Source organism: Panthera tigris, chromosome C1 (assembly GCF_018350195.1).
Source record: "Panthera tigris isolate Pti1 chromosome C1, P.tigris_Pti1_mat1.1, whole genome shotgun sequence".
In the NCBI taxonomy this organism is placed as follows: Eukaryota; Metazoa; Chordata; class Mammalia; order Carnivora; family Felidae; genus Panthera; species Panthera tigris.
The window spans coordinates 50,400,028-50,419,131 of record NC_056667.1 but is presented as its reverse complement, the minus strand read 5'-3'; the positions used below and the strand labels follow the sequence as shown (position 1 = coordinate 50,419,131).

The 19,104-nt window shown below is 41.0% G+C and overlaps 1 protein-coding gene across 1 annotated transcript in view; it reads right to left on the bottom strand.

Annotated features, from left to right (window-relative positions):
• PATJ (PATJ crumbs cell polarity complex component) overlaps nucleotides 1–19,104 on the bottom strand; it is a 362,131-nt gene that overhangs the window by 76,019 nt on the left and 267,008 nt on the right. Inside the window, exon 32 of the mRNA XM_042997423.1 lies at nucleotides 17,163–17,240. Within this exon, the coding sequence (XP_042853357.1) occupies nucleotides 17,163–17,240 (78 nt within the window). The remainder of the gene's footprint in view (nucleotides 1–17,162; nucleotides 17,241–19,104) is intronic.

The window sequence follows — 19,104 nt, the reverse complement described above, 5'->3', positions numbered from 1 at the left end:
TCAGGTGAGTTTTTTCTTCTTTTGCCATACTAGTAATTTCTACATCTGTATTTACACTGAATATTTAGTTCTTTCATAGTTCAAGCTCTGATATTAGAACATCTTTCTGCCCAAGATATTCAATTAGAGGCAAAATATATTCACTAAAGACACTGGGGGGTACAAAGTTAGTCCTAAACCCCATGGAAAAGTGCAGAGTCCAGACTTAGGAGAGCAAGAAACTACCAAAACACATAGGAAACCACTGCATACCTAAAGGGCAACTTATCGACACCGACAAATTGACCAGAATGCTTATGTCTGCTTCCCACCATATCCCATCCTTCTTTATAGGCAAATTTATAGGGGAAATTATCATGAGATGGTTTACTCTGTCAGGCATGAACTCCTGCATTGGGACTTGGACAAGGCAGGGAACATGGAGTGTGACTGTTTTGGATAGGAGCAAAGGCTGGCTTACTCTAGCCCCTGGTAAATGTCTGAAAGACACCCAGGTGGCACGTATAACATACAGACTGTAGGTAGGGAAGCTATCTGGAGATAAGAGAGGCATATAGCAAAGTGGTAGGAGTTTGTGAGCCTAGTTCCTTAAGAGTTTTGCAACCCTGAGCAAATTTTCTGACATCTCCAAGCCTCAGTCTCCTCATTTATAAAATGGGAAGAAATAAAGGTTGTTACACTATAGGGATGTTGAAAGGATTAAACGAAGCAATACATGAAAAGCACTTAGCAGGGTAGGTGGCAAAAACCAAATATGTAATAAAGGTGCTAATCATGGCAGTAAATGGAATCAAGCTCTGACAAATTCATATTCCTAACTTTACTATAGGGCCGGTGAAAGTAATTACATGGAAAGGACATTTTCTCCTTTGGGGAATGCTGGGATAGTACCTGATACCTCCTACCCCCACTTCCACCTCAGTTTCTTTTTTGAACATATTGACATACCCTTAATTCAATAGGCTCCCCCCATCAGATCTGTAACAATACAAGAGATAATGATCAGGTCATGCCCAGGTATTCATTATTACTAGATTCGGTTACAATCTCATCCTGTCCCATCAATTCCCTACTGGTTTACAACCTGAGAAATTTAACCCCACCACATAATACCCTGAGACTGCAGCCTAGGTCTTCTGGATAATTGTGACTACCTTTATCTGTCCACTTATTTTTTAGGACCACAACTCTTTCTCATTTAGATATAAATTCTCTCTAAATTTCACCCATATGGGAGAAAGACTTTAGAATTCTTCCCCTGCCAAATTCTGCTCTTAAACAGATTATATGACATGAATTCAAAAGTTACTTCATGCCATAATTCCCTGAGCCTCTGGGCAGTGCCCCTTCCATAGCATGACCAATTTATTTTACCACAATTTTTGCACTATTGAGTTGTATCTTTTTATGTGTCTCCCATACATTAGCATGTTGACTTTTTGTCTTGTTTCTTCAACATACGGCAGAATAGACTGTGAGCTTGAAAAAGGGCCCATGCTGAATGAATCAAAGTTCAGGAACTCAAATCTTAAATGCATCTGGTTGGATTTCAGAGTCAGCCATGAAAGAAAGGATGCACAGTGAAGGTGATCCTGTGGCTTCCACTTTAAAGGATCACAGTTGAAAAGAGAGAAGAAAGACATATAAAGGTCAATAAATGGTGCTCATGGGAATTTTTAGAAGAAAACTTCTAAACTGCCTTAAAAATGGAAACCATTGGTATTATTCCTTCCAATGCAGATCAAATGGCCTTCGGAAGAGCCTCTGTTTGAAAAATGATACTTCAGGTCTGCAATTCCACCTTTATTTAAGCGCAGATTAACTAGCAGTGGGACAAAGGAGCTGACTTCCTCAGCTGGACTTAAAAACCCAATTTGCATATCACAGAGAGGTACTCCTAATTGGTTGAATTCATCCACATTTGCACTTGTAAATAAGAAAGGGCACTGGAGCAGCAGCCAGAAAAATCTGGGTTCAGCTTGGTTCCACTACTTAGCAGCAGTAATGCTTGGAAACCTTCATTTTTAGCAACAGTGAAAATACACTAACAACATCTACCTCAATTGGGGTTGCCAGCAAAGTTGAATTCAACACATGCTTAAGGAGGATCTACTCTATGCCAGCACTGAAAAAGACCAAAGGAGTCTTGCACTTATGACATTTACAGATGTGGTGAGACAGATATCAGACAAAAAGCCGTGGAAACTTTGAACAACTAAATGATATCTGTATGAAGATGTGTGGCAGATAGCAGGTGCCTGAGAAGAGGGTTTCCTTCCCTTTCTCTTGTCCTGAAAATGTAGAAGGATGAGATGAGGAAATCAGAGCTCTGAAAAGCATCCGGTCCAACTCCCTGTTCCATTTCTTACACTGATTGCCCTTAAACCTCTGGGCCACGGGATGGGGCCAGTGCATGGCCATGGCGATGATAACAACAGTGACAGATCAAACTTGCTGAGCACTGACTGTACCAGTCACTGAGCTAGATACAATTCATGTGTCAGATGCCGATGTACACAACAGACCCGTGGGATAAGTATTATTATCACCCTCATTTCAGAGTTAGCTCGGGCATGAGAGCCTAAAGTATGTGCTGAACCAAAACTTAATCCAGATGCATCATGCCGCAGAGCTTCTGCTCTTCACCAAGGATAAAACACAAGGGAGAGGCGGAGTGCTGCTCACCTTCCCAACGATGCACATGAGCTGCTGAGGGGCAGCCTGAACATGGTGATCCCATTTTTAGATTCAACATGAAGTCAGAGCGAGTCATGCCAGCTTATTTTGAGCTTGGGCAGGCAAAAAAAAAATTCATGGCACCAGCCACCGCGGTGACCTATGGTGAGTCACTTTTTTCTGTGTTTTGTGTTTAAACAAATTTCGAGGGGTGTCTGGGTGGCTCAGTCAGTTAAGCGGCAGACTTTGGCTCAGGTCATGATCTCGTGGTCTGTGAGTTCGAGCCCCACGTCGGGCTCTGTGCTGACGGCTCAGAGCCTGGAGCCTGTTTCAGATTCTGTGTCTCCCTCTCTCTGACCCTCCCCCATTCATGCTCTGTCTCTCTCTGTCTCAAAAGTAAATAAACGTTAAAAAAAAAAAAAAACCCATAAATTTTGAACTTGCTAATCTCCCAACTATTGCACTGAGGGAGTTTTTAGTGCCTTCAAAGCTGAGGTTCTGGGCTATTCTAAGCTATTGACTTTGCATAGGGGACCCCTGAATAAGAAGGGTGAGAAGGCGCAGGGAAAGACCATCTCATTTCATGAAGCAAACTGATAGAACACATTCTGTGTACATTATGTTATAATTCTCAGCGCAGTACTAAAAGCTCCTGAAAGAAAATTCTTTGTGCACCAAGCAAATTACTCTGATCAAGAGAAGGAACTTCCAAGTGGTGGACATAAAAAGCAACACTGCGAATATTCTATATAATAGATAATAATGGGATGTCCAGCTTATAGTCACCAAAGCTGGTTGACTCCTGTCCCACAGCTGGTAAACAAGCCCAACAAGCCCTGTCTGTCCAGCCAAAGTAATTGGTCCAAGGGCAGACATCTGGACTACACAAGAACATCCTATAAATTTTCTAAAGTGGATCCAAGGGAAGAGCCCCTTTCTGGCAGTGAGGCTTAGGAGCTTTTGGTGGCCATGCTCCCACTATGCTGAGGCAACAAGTCTGCAGTGGAAGAGAGTCACAGACTGTAGGTATCTCTGGCAGGTCCAGGTCTCAGGTTCCAACTAGCCCTGAGGCTGTCAACCCTGCCTTTCCTGTAGTTATGTAAAAAGGATCTGTCACCTATCAGTAAATTTCCCTTTGTCTACAGGTCAAGCTGAGGTTTTATCACTTGCAATCAAGAGACTACTGATTAAAATGAGGTGGAGCCCAGAAAAGATCTATCAGGATAACAAACTCAAAGGGCTGAAGCCAGAGGGTAGTTAAAATGGAGATGAAGGAAGTGACCTGGGTACAAGACAGCAGACCAGAGAGAGCTGCTCAGCCTAAAGGCAGTCACATTCAAAAGTATTCAAATTCAGTGATTTTTAGAACATGCCTGTCAGACACATAACAAACACAAATCATCCATTGCTGATCTGGGTCCTTGGACTCCCACCTTGTAGCCTGTGGATACACTAGAAAAGGACAGCTTTTGCCTGAATCAGTCCCTCCTCCCTCCTCCGACCACCGGGATTAGCTGAACTCACACCAGCAAGAGCTCCATGGCCCTTCACCTGCTCTTCTGCAGTACTCCTCAACGCTAAGAACTACTTTCTAAGTTTATTTATTTATTCTGAGAGACGGAGAGAGTGAGCAGGGGAGGGGCAGAGAGAGAGGGAGAGAGTTCCAAGCAGGCCGTGCACTGTTAGTGCAGGCCCCAGTGCAGAGCTCGAATTCACCAACTGTGAGATCATAACCTGAGCTGAAACCAGGAGTCAGATGTTCAACCAACTAAGCCACCCAGGTACCCTGCTAGGAACTACTTTTTTATTTTTTAAATAATGTTCATTTATTTTTGAGAGAGAGCGCGCGAGCGCGCACACAAGCGGGGGAGGGGCAGAGAGAGAGAGAGAGAGAGAGAGGGAGACGCAGAATCGGAAGCAAGCTCCAAGCTGTGAGCACAGAGCCCCACACGGGGCTCGAACTCACGAACTGCGAGATCATGACACCAACCAAAGTCAGACGCTTAACTGAATGAGCCACCCAGGCGCCCGGAACTACTTTTTAAAAGTCGGATGCGAATCCTGGCTGTGACACTTAGTTGAGTATCTATGCCTCAGTTTCCTTATCAATACAATGGGGATAGTTATAGGCTCAATCTCCTATAACACAGAAATTAATACACTTAGAATGATGCCTTTTTGGATTGTTAGTAAATATTGCAAAAGCATTCGCGGCCATTATTATCACTTGTTCCTTCTTGTGTGTTGAATTTTAGATTGTGCAAGACAGGAAACAGTTATTTTTTTTTTCAATTTTTTTTAATGTTTATTTATTTTTGAGAGAGAGACAGAGCATGAGCAGAGGCGGGGAAGAGAGAGAGGGAGACACAGAATCCGAAGCAGGCTCCAGGCTCTGAGCTGCCAGCACAGAGCCTGACGCAGAGCTGGAACCCATGAACCATAAGATCATGACCTGAGACAAAGTTGGATGCTCAACCGACTGAGCCACCCAGCCGCCCCAGAAACTATTATTTAATGGCTGCTCATTATGTACTTGTCACTTAGTAGGCACCTTTAAAATAACTCATTTATCCTCACGTAGTGTTAATCATAGCCTCCCCCATTTACTGGGCACTTACTCTTTGTTAGGAACTGAACAGTCTTTCTCTCTACCCTCCCCATAATGAAAGCTTTGTTGTTATCTGCATTGTGCAGATAAGCGACCTGAGTATTCTGGAAGTGAATTCACTTGCCCAAAGGCTTAGGTCACAGTGAGGATTAAAAGCCTTATGTATTTGGCTCACGTGCTTAATCATGCCACACTGCCTCTCCAAGAGATAGTTGGCATTAACCTATGAAGAAGCTCAGGTTTTAAAGAAGTCTAATTTGTCGTAGAGCATATAACTTATAGGTGGAAACATCTGGCTATGAACCACTATCCAACTTCAAAGTCCAAGCTTTCTCTTCTATTCAGATAATACTGAGGAGTGAGAACCACGTGGATCTGTGACCGTTTCCATTGATTTGTGGGAAATATGAAAAACCACCATATGGAGAGTCCTTTATAAAGCTAAATCTATGCAAGTTCAAGGACTACGCTTTAAGACTGTGCCCTCCCTAAATTTGCAGTGTTAAAACGGCTCTTCTTATGTGACATTATGATAATGATATATGGTAGTAATGGGGATGGGAGGGGAGGGGAGACTTCAATAGGTTGAGCCCTCTGAAATCCCTGTTACTTGACCATTTCTTGACTTAGAAAATGACAGACTCATATGCTCCAAACTACTATTACTTTGGTTTTCATTACTTAGCCAAATAATAATAATAATAATAATAATAATTCTACATTCTCAACATTCTTTTGAAAATTTTCTGGTCTGTGAAATCCCAGTGTCTGAAAAAAATATACTTTGCTTCATGTTGTGTCCGTAGACTTAAGCATACTTTGTAAACGATTTGATGAAAGCAGACAAGGAGAGACATTAGTAAAAGCTGACTGTGGTTTTGAACCTGGATACATAGGAGGTTGATATTGTCTCTAATTTTTAAAATAATAACATGAAAAAAAACATGAAAAAAAATAGATTTGTAGAGGAAGATAATGAGTGCAGTGTCGGATTTTAACTTGTAAGAGAATAACATGCTGTGTGATTTCTGATACATGTTCAGTTTATCGATTTTTTATTTTCCTTTAAAAACATATTAAAAGGTTTTAAAAAATTTTTTAAATATTTATTTTTCAGAGAGAGAGAGAGAGAACACACACAAGTGGGGGGAGGGGCAGAAAGAGAGAGAGAGGGAGACACAGAATCTGAAGCAGGCTCCAGGCTCTGAGCTGTCAGCACAAAGCCTGATGCGGGCGTGAACCCACAAACTGCGGTATCATGACCTGAGCACAAGTGAGACACTTAACCAACTGAGCTACCCAGGTGCCCCTAAAAAACATTTTAAGTGAAATATAATTGACACCAGTTTATCAATTTTGACTACTAGGGTTTATTAAAAATGATTCCTAAGTGTTTTTAAAGTGCTGGTATCCAAGTTTGGAAAAACAGCTTAAAATGTGTTTTTGATAAAAAATAAAAAATAAATAAATAAAATGTGTTTTTGATGATTGTAGGTCTCAAGTCCAGTCTGGAATTGTCAGATGTATATCCTCTTCACTTTTAAAACAACTGAACTATGTACTTTAAATCCATTTTATCCCCAATTTGTAGTTCATCAAGAACTGCAGGGTTTTAGTTTGGATAGGGTAGCAGATGTCACTGTGAAAATCGTATTTTCTGTTTCAGATCCAACATGAAAACCGCTTCTATAGCAAGAGCCTAGGAATTCCCTTGTAAGGAGCCAGAGAGAAGAATATGTCTGAGTCAGCACTGGCCTCTCTTTTGTGACAGTATGCAAATTGCCAATGGCAGAGTTCAAGTGCATTCAAATATGTGGCATTTTTCACAGCTCATTGTACTTTATATCTTGTATTTCTGAAAATCACTTGAGATTTGCCTACATGATAAATTTCCCTTTCCTGGTCATAAAAAAGATGATAGATTTACAATCAAGTCAATTTCCTTCACAAAAGTCACAAGAGGAAAGTTTTGGGGTTTTTCCTCCGTTCTCTCTCCCTCTGTATCATAAATGAAGAAGATACTGTAGAGACATGATGGTAATAGGTAAAGTAATCTCAGGAACTCAAAGACGGCACAGAGAGAGGTATACGATTTCCCATCGTCGGGACATCGGGACACAAATTCCCATCGTCGACACCTGCTGGCTTGCTTTCATTCCCTTTAACTGGTCTGCTGTGAAGACTTGTTAGGTGAAATTCAATTTGCCAGGAAGGAAGCTATTATCAGATTTTTCTACACTGAGAAAATAATCTTCCAATCATAATTATTAGCGCTAAGAACCCAGAGAAGGAAAATGAGGCCCTGGCTGAGCCTAGAACTCAGACTTTCTTAGCTGTGCCTAGTGTCTTAATTCCAGAACTTATCAGAAACATAGAGGTGCTCACACGTGGTTCTCTGAGTCTGCAAAATTTTCACTTCTCTGGGCAAGTCTTATTTGTCACGATAATTTTAAGGTCCTATAATCTAAAACCCATATTAATTATCTTATATTTCAGAGGGAGCAGAAATTAAGCAAGTTTGTATTAAAGGCCTTTTATGTCCCAGACACAGTGAGCCACGGGACATAACAGTGAGCAAGACACATGAATCTTACCTCGAAAGTACTTTCAGAACTGCTGAGAAAAAATATGGCAGCTTAACACTTTCACAGCATTTCCTATGTGCATCAAAAGGCATCCGAGGTGTATTAATTTCTATGTTATATGAGATCGAGCCTATTACCGTCCCCATTGTATTGATAAAGAAACTGAGGCACAGAGACTCCACTAAGTGTCACAGCCAGGATTCGCATCCGACTTTTAAAAAGTAGTTCCGGGCGCCTGGGTGGCTCATTCGGTTAAGCGTCTGACTTCGGTTGGTGTCATGATCTCGCAGTTCGTGAGTTCGAGCCCCGTGTGGGGCTCTGTGCTCACAGCTTGGAGCTTGTTTCCGATTCTGCGTCTCCCTCTCTCTCTCTCTCTCTCTGCCCCTCCCCTGCTTGTGCGCTCTCTCTCTCTCAAAAATAAATGAACATTATTTAAAAAATAAAAAAGTAGTTCCTAGCAGGGTACCTGGGTGGCTTAGTTGGTTGAACATCTGACTCCTGGTTTCAGCTCAGGTCATGATCTCACAGTTGGTGAATTCGAGCTCTGCACTGGGGCCTGCACTAACAGTGCACGGCCTGCTTGGAACTCTCTCCCTCTCTCTCTGCCCCTCCCCTGCTCACTCTCTCCGTCTCTCAGAATAAATAAATAAACTTAGAAAGTAGTTCTTAGCGTTGAGGAGTACTGCAGAAGAGCAGGTGAAGGGCCATGGAGCTCTTGCTGGTGTGAGTTCAGCTAATCCCGGTGGTCGGAGGAGGGAGGAGGGACTGATTCAGGCAAAAGCTGTCCTTTTCTAGTGTATCCACAGGCTACAAGGTGGGAGTCCAAGGACCCAGATCAGCAATGGATGATTTGTGTTTGTTGTGTGTCTGACAGGCATGTTCTAAAAATCACTGAATTTGAATACTTTTGAATGTGACTACCTTTAGGCTGAGCAGCTCTCTCTACTTTGCTGTCTTATACCCAGCCCAGTTCATTCATCCTTCCCCACAAATGTGGGGAACCTTTCTCCTTGGTTCCTTTCCTCAGTAACAGCACCCAGCTGGCACCCAGCCAGTCAGCTTGCACTGATGCATGTTAGAGTCAGTCCTAGCCCTCCTCTTCCTCCATCAACTTTCATCATTGTTATTCTGACAACTTTTTAACTCTCTCCCTGCCTTCAGTTTTGACTTTTTCTAAAGGATTCTTTTCAGGGCATTCAGAAGAATCTTTTCAAATGGCTACTCTCATCATCATCCCCAGTTAAAACCACTCCAAAGGCTTCCTTCCCTTGGTCCACAAGGCCTTCCACCATTCACCCCTGTCCACTTCTTGGCTTTCACCTCCCACCACTCCACCTGCACAGCCACAGCTCTGTCTCCAGTATTAGACCAGGGACGCAGACTCAGGTGTTTACAGGTGTGGGGATATGGGAAGCAGGTTGGGGTGGGGAAATGGTGTTAAAGTAGGGACAGAAGGGGGGCCTGGGTGGCTCAGTCGGCTAAGCCTCCGACTCTTGGTTTCGGGCTCAGGTCACGATCTCACAGGTCCCTGGGATCGAGCCCCTCATCAGGCTGTGTGCTGACAGCATGGAGCCTGCTTGGGATTCTAGCTCCCTCTCTCTCTCTCTCTCTTTGCTCCTCCCCTGCTTGCTCTCTCTCAAAATAAATAAATGAACTTAAAAAAAAAAGTAGGGACAGAAATAAACTGCAACTACATAATTGATTCATGGGGCAGCTTAGAATGCTGGTCTGTTTTTAAGAGAAAAGAGAAACCAGGATTTTTATGTGAAAATCTGATTTATAAAAATTAGCTCAAACATCTTTTTAAAAAATTTTTTTTTTTTTTTTTTTTTTTTTTTTTGAGAGAGAATGATTGGAGGAGGGGAAGAGAGAGAGGAGGACAGAGGATCTGAAGCAGGCTCTGCACTGACACCACAGAACCCAGCTCAGTGCTCAAACTCGTGAACCATGAGTTCATGACCTGAGCCAAAGCTGGAAGTTTAACCGACTGAGCCACCCAGGCAACCCTAGCTCAAACGTCTTAAGAGCACATCATAGAGGCGAAATGAGATCTGGATCCAACTCTGAGAGCCAGTTTGTGACCTCTGCATCAGACTTAATGTGGTGTACATTATCTGAGTTGTCAGACCTAATGTGGTGTACGTCATGTGAATTATTAAGTGAATAAAAGAGGTCTTATGTATTTATTTATTGAAGGAACAGGGCACCCTGTGTTTCTTTTTTTAAATGCTTGCTTGCTTATTTATTTATTTATTTATTTATTTATTTATTTATTTATTTATTTATTTATTTATTTATTTTGAGGGAGCGAGCAAGCAGGGGAGGTGCAGAGAGAGAGAGAGATCCCAAGAAGCCGGCTCTAAGCAGTCAGCACAGAGTCTGACTCGGGGCTCAAACTCACAAACCATGATGTCATGACCTGAGCTGAAACTGAGTCAGTTGTAACCAACTGAGCCACCCAGATGCTCCGAAAGAGGTCTTATTTATCTTTACATTTCCAGAGCTCGACACATCACAGGTTCTCCGGAAATATGCACTGAATAAAGAGAGTCCTAGCACACGTAGATTTTATATAGGCAGTATCTGGCGTTAACAACAGCTACATTACGGAGCCCTTCCTGCATGCCAGGCACTGTGTTGAGTGTTTCAGTCCTCACAACAGAGAGGTGGACATCCTCCTCCATTTTTGGATGAAGACTGCAGATAGGACAAGTCACTTTTCCTAGTGAATAGCAGAGGCAAAATCTAAGTCTGTGCAGACTTCAGAGTCCACAATTTATATCTGATAGCTTTTTTCATCTGAAAAAGCAAGTACTATCAGGCCATTTGGATGGTATCCGTAACATTCAACACTGGTTTTTCAATAGGTAGGTTTGAAAACTTTATATGGATCAAGCATATCTAGTAGAGAGTAAACAGTGTTCCTAAAATGTTGCTATTGCAGCTGGTGTGGACTCAAATGGTAAAATGCACTGCCTGTTACAGTGTGAATTTCCATGTCACAGCTCATTTAGGTTAGTGATAGGTAATTCAGAAAAAACTCATGTTTCCCCAGGCATCTTGCTACCCCATAAATTCCAAAATCTCCACAAAGAAGCCAGAGGTAGAATGCCACCTTGAGCTGACTGAAATGCTCTCATTTTTCTATTCTTGCCCAGAGGATCAGAAATATTTCACAATGAAAGACAACAGTAAAAACCATTGCAGACAGTTGGAAAAATCTAAACATTTTGAAAAATTTTGAAAAATCTAAGATGATATCAAGGCTGCTGTATCAGATCTGTGACGACAAGGATCATTTGACACAGAGACACATAGACTGTATTGTTGCTAAGCAGTTTCATAAATTGGGAAAGAACGCGGAGCACATCTGTTGGGGGCATTTCCTAGCAGGTTTATCGTGGGCTGCTGGCCAAGTCCTGGGAGGATGCTTGTTCTCGAGACCCAGATGGTGCAACAATTGCCATTTAAATAGCTCTAAACCTGCCTTCAGAGGAAAGTCTTAAAGAACACATACAGCAGGAGGTTTGCATACTGAGGGCAAGAAAGGTAAATTCTTTTACTGGCAACTTCCTGTGGAACTTGGTAAACACACATATTGCCTTGCTGTGTATTAAGGTCTTTGCATAGACAAGAGTATGAGAATACATAGTCGTCGCCGCCTCTCATGGATGGCCACTGTTATAATGAACCTCCAGCGAGCCAGTCAGCATCGATTCTGGTCCCTGTCCAACCTAGTCACCACATCACAGCTACAGTTCAGAGTCACCTTCTAAAGCCCTGCATGGCCTCCCATTGCTTTCGGCGAAGAGATCACCTCATTAACACGGTCTGGCTCCAGTTTGGTTTCTGTCTCACCAGTTCTGGCAACCAAGGCCTTTCATACTCTCAACGTTGAAGTTTAAGATTTAGACAAAATTACAAAGTTCAGATCCCAATGTAACTTTCTTGCTGTCCCTTGACTTCAGTATTGTTCTACGTCTGTATCTCTCTCAAAGGTGGTAGTGCACAGTGGTTTACAGACTAGCTTCCAGCCTCACAGTGCATGGACCTGGATCCAGGCTTCACTGGGTGATTATTTAATGTTTCCGTGCCTCAGTTTCCTCATCTCTTATATGGGGAAAATACTAGCACTAACCTCATAGGACTGTTAATGTAATTGAGCTTAGAATAATGCCTAGCACATAGGCTTTCAATAAATACTGTTATGATTACAATTTGCATTTTTCAGGTTGAAAAATTCAGTTTTCTAAGTTACACCTTGATGCTTTAACTTACAACAGTTATTCCTTATGTGGCTAGCCCTAAATGTTTTATTTTATTTTATTTTATTTTAATTTTTTAAATGTTTACTTTTGAGAGACAGTGAGACAACAGCATGAACGGGGGAGGGGCAGAGAGACAGGGAGACACAGAATCCAAAGCAGGCTCCAGGCTCTGAGCTGTCAGCACAGAGCCGGACGCGGGGCTCAAACTCACGAACTGCAAGATCATCATCTGAGTGGAAGTTGGACGTTCAACCGACTGACCTACCTGGGTGCCCCAAAATGTTTTAATCAGAATAACAGCAAGGGGGCACGCCTGGGTGGCTCAGTTGGTTGAGCATCCAACTTCGTCTCAGGTCACGATCTTACGGCTTGTGAGTTCGAGCCCCGTGATGGGCTCTGTGCTGACAGCTCAGAGCCTGGAGCCTGCTTTGGATTCTGTGTCTCCCTCTTTTTCTGCCCCTCTCTTACTCACACTCTGTCTCGCTCTCAAAAAATAACTAAACATTGGGAGGGAGCCAAAACATAAGAGACTCTTAAAAACTGAGAACAAACTGAGGGTTGATGGGGGGGTGGCAGGGAGGGGAGGGTGGGTGAGGGATATTGAGGAGGGTACCTGTTGGGATGAGCACTGGGTGTTGTATGGAAACCAATCCGACAATAAATTTCATATTTAAAAAAAATAAACACTAAAAAAATTAAAAATAAATAACAGCATCATCATTGTCAACAAGTCACCGCTGCACAGAGATCCCAGCATACTCTGGCATGGTTCTGCATAGCACCTTATAGCTGGTACCTCCTCAATTCTCACAACTGTGGTTTCTTTCTCCCATTTTATAGATGCAGAAACTGAGGCACAGAAAGGTTAAGTGCCTAAGGTTATATTGCTCATAAATGGTAGAATCAAGACTTGAATCCCAGTAGCCTAGTTCCAGTGTTTGTACTCTTGATAATTTAGTTATATGGCCTCAAAAGAGTATAATGTATTAACACAGATATTCTCAACATGATAAAAAACATAGGTTGATATCCAAAAGATTAAAATAATCACTTTAGGGATTCATGACCCTCTATGTCCAATGCCAGGGGGTCAAGGAACCTTCAGGATGAGCCCTAGCTCTTCCAATTTTCAGTTCTGTGATCTTTCACTAAGCAGATTACAGTCTCATCTGTAAGTCTGGGGTAAATAATTCCTGCCCTACTTTTTTTTTTTTTTTTTTTTTTTTTTACATAGGCTTATTTTGGGGATAAAATTGAATAAGACCACGAACTAAATATCATTTTAGAAAAAAATTTAGATATTAAAAAATTAAGCAAATGAGATAATAGATGACACTTTGATTTGCAAATCACAAAGCTCTATGCAGATAGCTTTTGAAAAGTTCCTTTCAAAGGGCTTAAAAAACAGTCTTAACAGGCTCTCACCTAGACTTCTGAAATAGATTCCAGACACTTTCCTGCCTCCAGTCTCTCACAAGTGGAATCTGTTTCACAAACCATCATCTGATCAGTTGTCTAAAAACAAGTTATTCTCCCTTTAAAAATATTTTAGAGAAAGCCAATACCTACTGAAGTTATTATAAACTCCTTGGCTGTAAGTCTGGGGACCACTGAGATATGGACCAAAGCCAACCATAACTGAACAGTGGAAATAGTACTGGAATGTGTTGACCCATGGCTTGGTCTTAGCTCTGAAAACAGGGAATCTTAAAGAAATAATTTAATAGCTCTCTGAAGTACAGTTTCTCATAGGTAGCACCTTGTGTCTACATGAATATAGGCAGCTACTGAGACACTCATTGAACACTGAGCACATAAGGATGAATAAATTCATCTATAATTCACATACATACATAGGAAGGAGCATACAGTTCCTTCAGTTCTGTGATTCTACTGTTCAAATTGTATCGGCCACTGTTGCTCTACAAAAACCCAACCCTTACTCACTATTCCATAATCCACACTGATTTAGCTGCTAAACTTTCTATTTACGCCAACCTCACCGTTCAACTGCATTCTCGTCTTCAGAGGTTTACCTTAAAGGTCACATTCTAAGAAACCTTCCCTAATCCCTGAATGAGATGGTTTTCCTTCCATTTTTGAACACGTGCAACATAGCGGTTTCTTGTTATTTAATCTACTTTTGCATGTATGGTTTTCTAGATGCAAATTCTTTTATCCTCACTGATTCTAGAGGGTCAACTGCTGAAGAGCAAGGCTTGTGTGTTTCTCCTGATCACTCCTGCAGGGGTCAGCATAGTGTCTGATGGGACATATGTGCTGCCTTAGGAAGCAAGCAACTTTTGGAGGGTTAGGGCTTACTGTTTCCCACTGTCTTGACATAAACAGGGGTGAGAAGAGTTAAGACCCATACAGATGATATGCTGTCCTCTGACCAGATGCACTGGGCAATAATCCTAGGATGGTGTAGCAACCCAGAGGAGCTTGTATCAATCTTATAATAGAAATTGTCATGATGACTAGTGATGATTAATAGTTATTAATACTTTATAATAAGACTAAGTTGCACCACATGAAATTCTTACCTACAGAAATGGCTATTTCTTATGACCAAATCTAATATTTTGCTAATTTCTTATCTATTCTCCTCCCCCTACTCATTCCGAAAAGAGTCCACAAGAAAACAAGCATTTTTGTACATTTTATTCACTGTTGTATTTCTAGTGCCTGGAACATAGTGGCATTCAACAAATATTTGTTGACTTAAGGAATGAACTTGCTAAACACCAACTATTTGCCTTATACTCCATTACATGATTTATTCCTTATAGCCCTTGTGTTTCCTCATAATATCCTGATTACTACTCTCCTTCAGGTGAAAAAACTGGGGCTTGGTGAGGTCAAGTAACATGTCCAAGACCACATTCTTATTAACTAACGTTTTATGGTACGCCATCTATACTTATGCTATAAAAGTTGTTTAAATCTAGGCTATCTTTCCTCTCTGAATTAGACCATGCATAGATTCTATAGGAAACAGAATTATAAAATACTAAAAAGAGAGGAGGGAGGTGAGGAGGAGAGGGGAGGGAAAAAGAAAGAGACAGCAGTCAGTGGGTATGGGGAAGACTTCCATCTTGGTGAAATGCAGTATAAAAAAATATTTAAAAATTACCCTTAGCCCTTTAAGTCCTCTGCCTGGGGGGGGGGGGTCCCTTCAATTGTCTTGACACTTAGAGCCCCATCACTGGCATTGCTTTCTTGGGAACAGTGAGTGGATAATGGATGGCTTTTGCCTATAGCATACAAGTGACCCTCATTGGACTAACAGACTTTTCTAGCAAGCAGATAAGAAAGTGTTTTCATCATTTTTACCATTTCCTCTGTGGATGAAGTTGGTGGCCTCTACTAACAAAACCCTGTTGCTTCACAATACTTTTCTTTAACCTATCTGTGGAGATACAGTGCCCCCCAAAACCAAGGTAACAGTATTTTTATTTGTATTTTTTTAAAGTTTATTTACTTATTTTGAGAGAGACAGAGAGCATGCTCACACATGCACACATGCACAGGAGGTAGAGGGACGGAGAGAGAGACAGAATCCCAAACAGGCTCCGCACTCTCAGCATGGAGCCCAATGCGGGGCTCGAACTCACAAACCTTGAGATCATAACCTGAGCCAAAACCAAGAGTTGGAAGCTTAACTGACTGGGCCACCCAGGTGCCCCAATAGTATTTTTAAATGAAGGAACTCTGAGTTCAAAATTTGTTGATGCTACTCATTCCCCTTCTATACAAATATGCTGTTTATCTTTCATAAAGGAAACAGTGTAACCTTGAAACATCTTGCTCAAGAACAATGGTCATAATCCATTAGTCCTAGTGTTCTTGATGCCAGGGTCCTCGGGTCCCATTTACAACTGGCCCAGGAGTAGCCCACTGTCATTTCCACTTTTGCTGAAATGTCCTTTCCCTTCAGCCTGAATCAGTTTCTTTTCTAGGACACAGAATCTAAGACAGTCCCAATATATATTTTCTAAAAGTTGAAAGAAGATAAACGATTTCTCAAACTCCCTGAAGTAAAATGAACAACTCTGTGCTGCCATAAAATCAGGGTGACCCTCCTAAGTGATAATTCTTTGAGATTTGTAAGACATTTTGAAACAGAGAGAAAAAAGCCCACATTTCTTTCTAGAACTTGTAGTCTAACCTTGCAAGTACAAGGCTACAAAACAAAAAGATGGATTATGAACGAAAGCATGGGAGTCAGACCAAATGGGGGCAAATCTCCAGGTCTACCGTATTCTAGTGAGTGGGCTCTTGCAAGTTAGTGAACATCATTAGCCCTCGGTCTGTTCGTGGGTAAAAGAAAGCTATAGCCACCTGCACCATAAGACTGAGGAAATGAATGTAGTATACAGTATAGAACCTGGGACCCAGTAAAAATTCAATAAATATGAAATAAAATATCAAGCATTAAAATATGTAAGGAGGGAGGGTTCTCTAAAACTGACTCTCTTCAGGGTGCCTGACTGGCTCAGTCAGAAGAGCATACGAATCTTGATATCGGGGTCGTGAGTTCAAGCCCTATGCTGGATATAGAGATACTAAAAAAAATCTTAAAAATAAATAATAATAATAATAATAATAATAATAATAATAATCAAACTTAAAAATAAAACTGACTTTCTTCTATTCTCCACCCCCTGGGCGAGTTTACCTATGATTTACTATGACTCAATGGAATACACTTAACATCTTTTTCTGTGCCTTTAGGACTAACTGAATATAGCTCTAGCCTGAAAGAAACCCAATATTAAACAGGATTAAAAGAGAAGTTGCTTCTTTAGTCCCAGACAGCATAATTCAAGTGGGAAGAAAACAGAATATGTTATTCTTTGGAATGGATGGGTCACTCCATACGGAAAAGCTTCCACTACCTCAGAGATCAAGAGTCCTAGAGAAACAAGCACAACACAAGTTGATCCTTTTCACAGTGGCACAAAATATAAATAACACATCTTGAAAAAGAACATTGGATGGAAAATCACCCAGGATTCTCACCAGTTTGGAGCTTTCATTTTCAGGCAATTGTTTTATGCCATCTTCCTCACTGCTAATAGGTTCAGTACCACTCTGATCCTATAGGACAGTAAGAACAAAATAATAAAGATGTTAATCTTCACTCACACTGCCCAGAACTATATACTCAATCACAGTTGGTTGTTTTATTATTGTAGATACTGTTTCCTCTCTGGAGGCCATTTCTATTTTCTTCCTTTCCTCTAGAATGCCATCCCCGCTCCCCCAGGGATCTGTTCCTGCTGCTTACAGATATGCCTTACAAAAAGCTGATCTCTATTTTTTGTTCCAAGGTTGGGCCTGATGGTCTTATTGTTAAATCCCACTCCTTTAGCCAATGACTTTGTCAGGAATAGGTCTGTGATCCAATTCTGCTCAATGAGACACAAAGAGACTTCTGGAAAAGTTCTTCCTTGGTCTTAAAAGAAACATAAGAGGGAAGTCTGGGTGGCTCAGTTGGGTTAAGCATACGACTTTGGCTCAGGTCATGATCTCACAGTTTGTGGGTTCAGGCCGCAGGTTGGGCTCTGTGCTATAGCGTGGAGCCTGGAGCCTGCTTCAAGTTCTGTGTCTCTCTCTCTGCCTCTCCCCTGCTCGCACGCTCTCTCTCTCAAAGATAAAACATTAAAAAATTTTAAATAAATAATAAAAGAAACAGAAGAAGTCTCTATACCTCCCAAATTAACAAGAAAGCATGAAGCTCAAATTGCCATGGGCAACCATCCCACAACCACAAGGAAGCCAGCCTTGAAATGAAGCCGACACTGTGACAGAGCAAAGGTAGAGAGGGAAAGAGTGGACTCCAATGGCAGAAGTGAGCCACTGTGTCACCTGACCTGAAGTACAGCCTTACTCTTAGCAGCCTTTACAGGAGTGCCAATATATTTACTCATTGTTTCAGCCAGTTAGCTAATCTGTTCCCTCCAGCCCAAACTGTCCGAGATGCTTGTTTATCTTCTGAACAGGATTAAATTATCTGAGATAAGAGACTGTATTTATTTTGTTTATTTCTGAAACTCAAGTACCTATCACTGTGCCTGGTACCTGGAAAACCCTGGACAAACCCTGGTTGAACCAATGAATGGAGCACTTGTTTACTTGATGATTATTTTTTGCAGAATTCTAAAAATATTGATTTAATATAAATGAGACATCCTGTAAGAATAAGCCCCATTAAAATTGCAAAACACATCCAGTATCTCCTCAATTGAATTATAACATATTAAATGTTATAGTTAATGAACCAGAGGTTACTTTCTGAGGGTACATAGGGGAGAATAAGGATGATAAATGGAGTATCTATACTTACATTATTTGGATTTTTATATTAGAACACTACTTTCTTGGGATTACTACAAATTTTGTTGGATCGTTTGTAGGGAAAATAGTTTTTAAAGCAAAGATATAGCATTCTTTCATTTATCAAATGGACAATAGAAAGAGAACATTCAGTATTGATAATGATGTAGAGAAAGGAATTTTTACATGCCATTGAAAGAATATAGAATATTCTTTTCAGAAAAAAACATACAAAATATACAGATATATAGAGATATGCATATAGGAAAATATTTGTAGGCATACTGGACAAATTATTTAAATTGCTTACTTCTAGGGGATAAGATTAAAGATTGGGGAATTTTTACGTTAGTTATTTCTATACTGTTAGATTATAGAAGAATTGGCACATATTATCGTAAGCTTAAAAAATAAAGGAGAGCTTTGAGAACTATCTAAAAGAAAAAAATCTAAGAAAGCAGCATGATGTTAAATTGGTTGGATCTGGGTTCAAATTGCAACTTTGCCATTTAGAATTCTGACTTTCAGCAAGGTTTTTTCTAAGCCTGAGTACTTGTTTTTATTTTATTTCATTTTTTTATTTTTTGAGAGAGAGAGGGTGGAAGTGAGCCAGGGGCAGAGAGAG